The sequence below is a fragment of the Volvox carteri genome (genome assembly GCF_000143455.1).
Source record: "Volvox carteri f. nagariensis unplaced genomic scaffold VOLCAscaffold_121, whole genome shotgun sequence".
NCBI lineage: Eukaryota > Viridiplantae > Chlorophyta > Chlorophyceae > Chlamydomonadales > Volvocaceae > Volvox > Volvox carteri.
This window is the reverse complement of record NW_003307664.1, coordinates 159394-161180: the sequence shown is the minus strand read 5'-3', so window position 1 is coordinate 161180 and position 1787 is coordinate 159394. Positions and strand designations below refer to the sequence as shown.

General features: G+C 55.3%; 1 protein-coding gene across 1 annotated transcript in view; it reads left to right on the top strand.

The window, feature by feature from the left end:
• Positions 1-845: 845 nt before the first annotated feature.
• The window catches only part of VOLCADRAFT_100504 (uncharacterized protein), a gene marked incomplete at both ends in the record, with an annotated part of 1986 nt that continues 1044 nt past the window's right edge, over positions 846-1787 (top strand). Inside the window, 2 exons of the mRNA XM_002959067.1 lie at positions 846-1082; positions 1200-1752. Of these exons, the coding sequence (XP_002959113.1) occupies positions 846-1082; positions 1200-1752 (790 nt within the window). The remainder of the gene's footprint in view (positions 1083-1199; positions 1753-1787) is intronic.

Below are 1787 nucleotides of genomic sequence, written 5' to 3'. Positions count from 1 at the left end.
TTACTTCCTCAACTCGAAGCAAGGTAAACACTTCCATTCCTCGGTAGCCATTTTGTCAATGTGAGCCAGTGGCTCACAAGTGCTGTCAGTCGCGCCAACCTACCTGCTCTGACCAGGATGAAACCATAGCTTTTCCTCGTGAATGTGACGTGACACCCTCGTCGTCGCCGGTGTCCAAGGACGGTTCGGAAAGTCCGGAAGGGTCAGACATCCTCAGAACACGAGAGTCAGTTTCATTAGACAAACAAAAGTTATGTAACCCGTTTCAGTTGGGGTACGTAGAGAGTCTATCAGAGGAGAACCCGCAAAGCAGTTCCTTGCATGCAGCTCCTTGTAAATTAAACGTACGGCACCCCGATACCAAACTAAGGCGGCCTTTGCGAAAAGCAGACAGTAACAATATTCCTAGATTGCTGTTGCCACATTCAATCCATTCATACGACCATGTGGTTTTTATGTGAACCATACTAAGACCATGTTTGATCCCTCCCTTAAGGAATTCAAGTAGACTGCGTAGCACTTACCAATCGCAAGCGTACAATAATCATCGCGAACTATGACACCTAAGATACTACACCGTTTGGCTTTTAAGGCTGTTTGTGCCGACTCGTACGTGTGAGCCAATGGCCCTCACCATCGACAGGCCCGTGCCTTGCTTAGCTTGCAGACGGCATCACCCTTTGACAACATGCTGCTGCTCGCACCTATCAATATTGGTACATATTCCGCCTGTAGCACGTGTATCGTGTGCTCTCGGCTGTTGTCGGACTCGATGGATAACCAGTTCCACAGCCGAAGGGAGCCCGGAGGCAGTCTTCAATGCTGCACTAGACAAAGCTGGCCTCATGGCGAAACCTCTCCGTGTGCCCGCGTCAGCGCTTGTGACGAACCAGCCTTTCACGACCCGGTCTTTAACGCGGAAGGCTTCCATTGCGGAGTCGGTCCTATGCCCTGGGCTCCGGGGCCCAGAGCTTGCTGCGCTCTATGGATCTGACCTACAGGGCGTCATGCAACGTTCGGACGTCGAGTGTGCCACTGCACACGACCGGGACATCGTGGATTGGCTTCCTGAGCTTGAAGAGGTAGGCTTCCCAGTGTTAAGGTCACATGTACGTGGTCACTTTTGTTGACCACGTCAGGACACTCGTTGATATTGTTGGACCCAATCGCATCGTTGTCCCCTGCCCCTTCCACCTCAGGACAAACTTGAAGGTTTCCTCGACACTGCGCCACCCGCCTACTATGGCGAGTCGGACTGTATCCGCTCTACCTTGTGCGCTGTCGTCGTGCAGCCGGGCGGAGGACCTTGTGCTGCATGCCGGGAACTGGGCGTGGACAAGAAACACAAACAGTCTGACTCCGACGGAGGAGAGCGTGGACGCCTGCTGAAGCGGCCGCGTGATGTCAGCATACTGCTGGCCTTGCGCGTGTTCACACGGCGGTTCAATGCTTGCATCGCCCGTCAACCCCGTGACCGTATCCGTGGCAGGTTTTGGGGTGTCGACATGCGTGAGGCTGTCATGTTGCTGAACGAGGGTGACGAGGATCACCTTTCAGACGGCGACTATGTGGCCGTGCTGGAGGAGGTGGAGGGCCGCACAGTAGTGCGTGTGGCCCTGGTGGAGGGGCTGCTCTGCCCCCAGGGGCGTGGCAGGGGTGCAGCCCGTTCTCGCCTGTCTACCACCAGGCGGCTTGACATCGGTAACCCAGATGGCAGGTTGCTGCTCCGCCTTCTACACCCTTCGCAAACCGGTGAGGCAGTCATCTGTGCGGGTGGAATGCAAGCG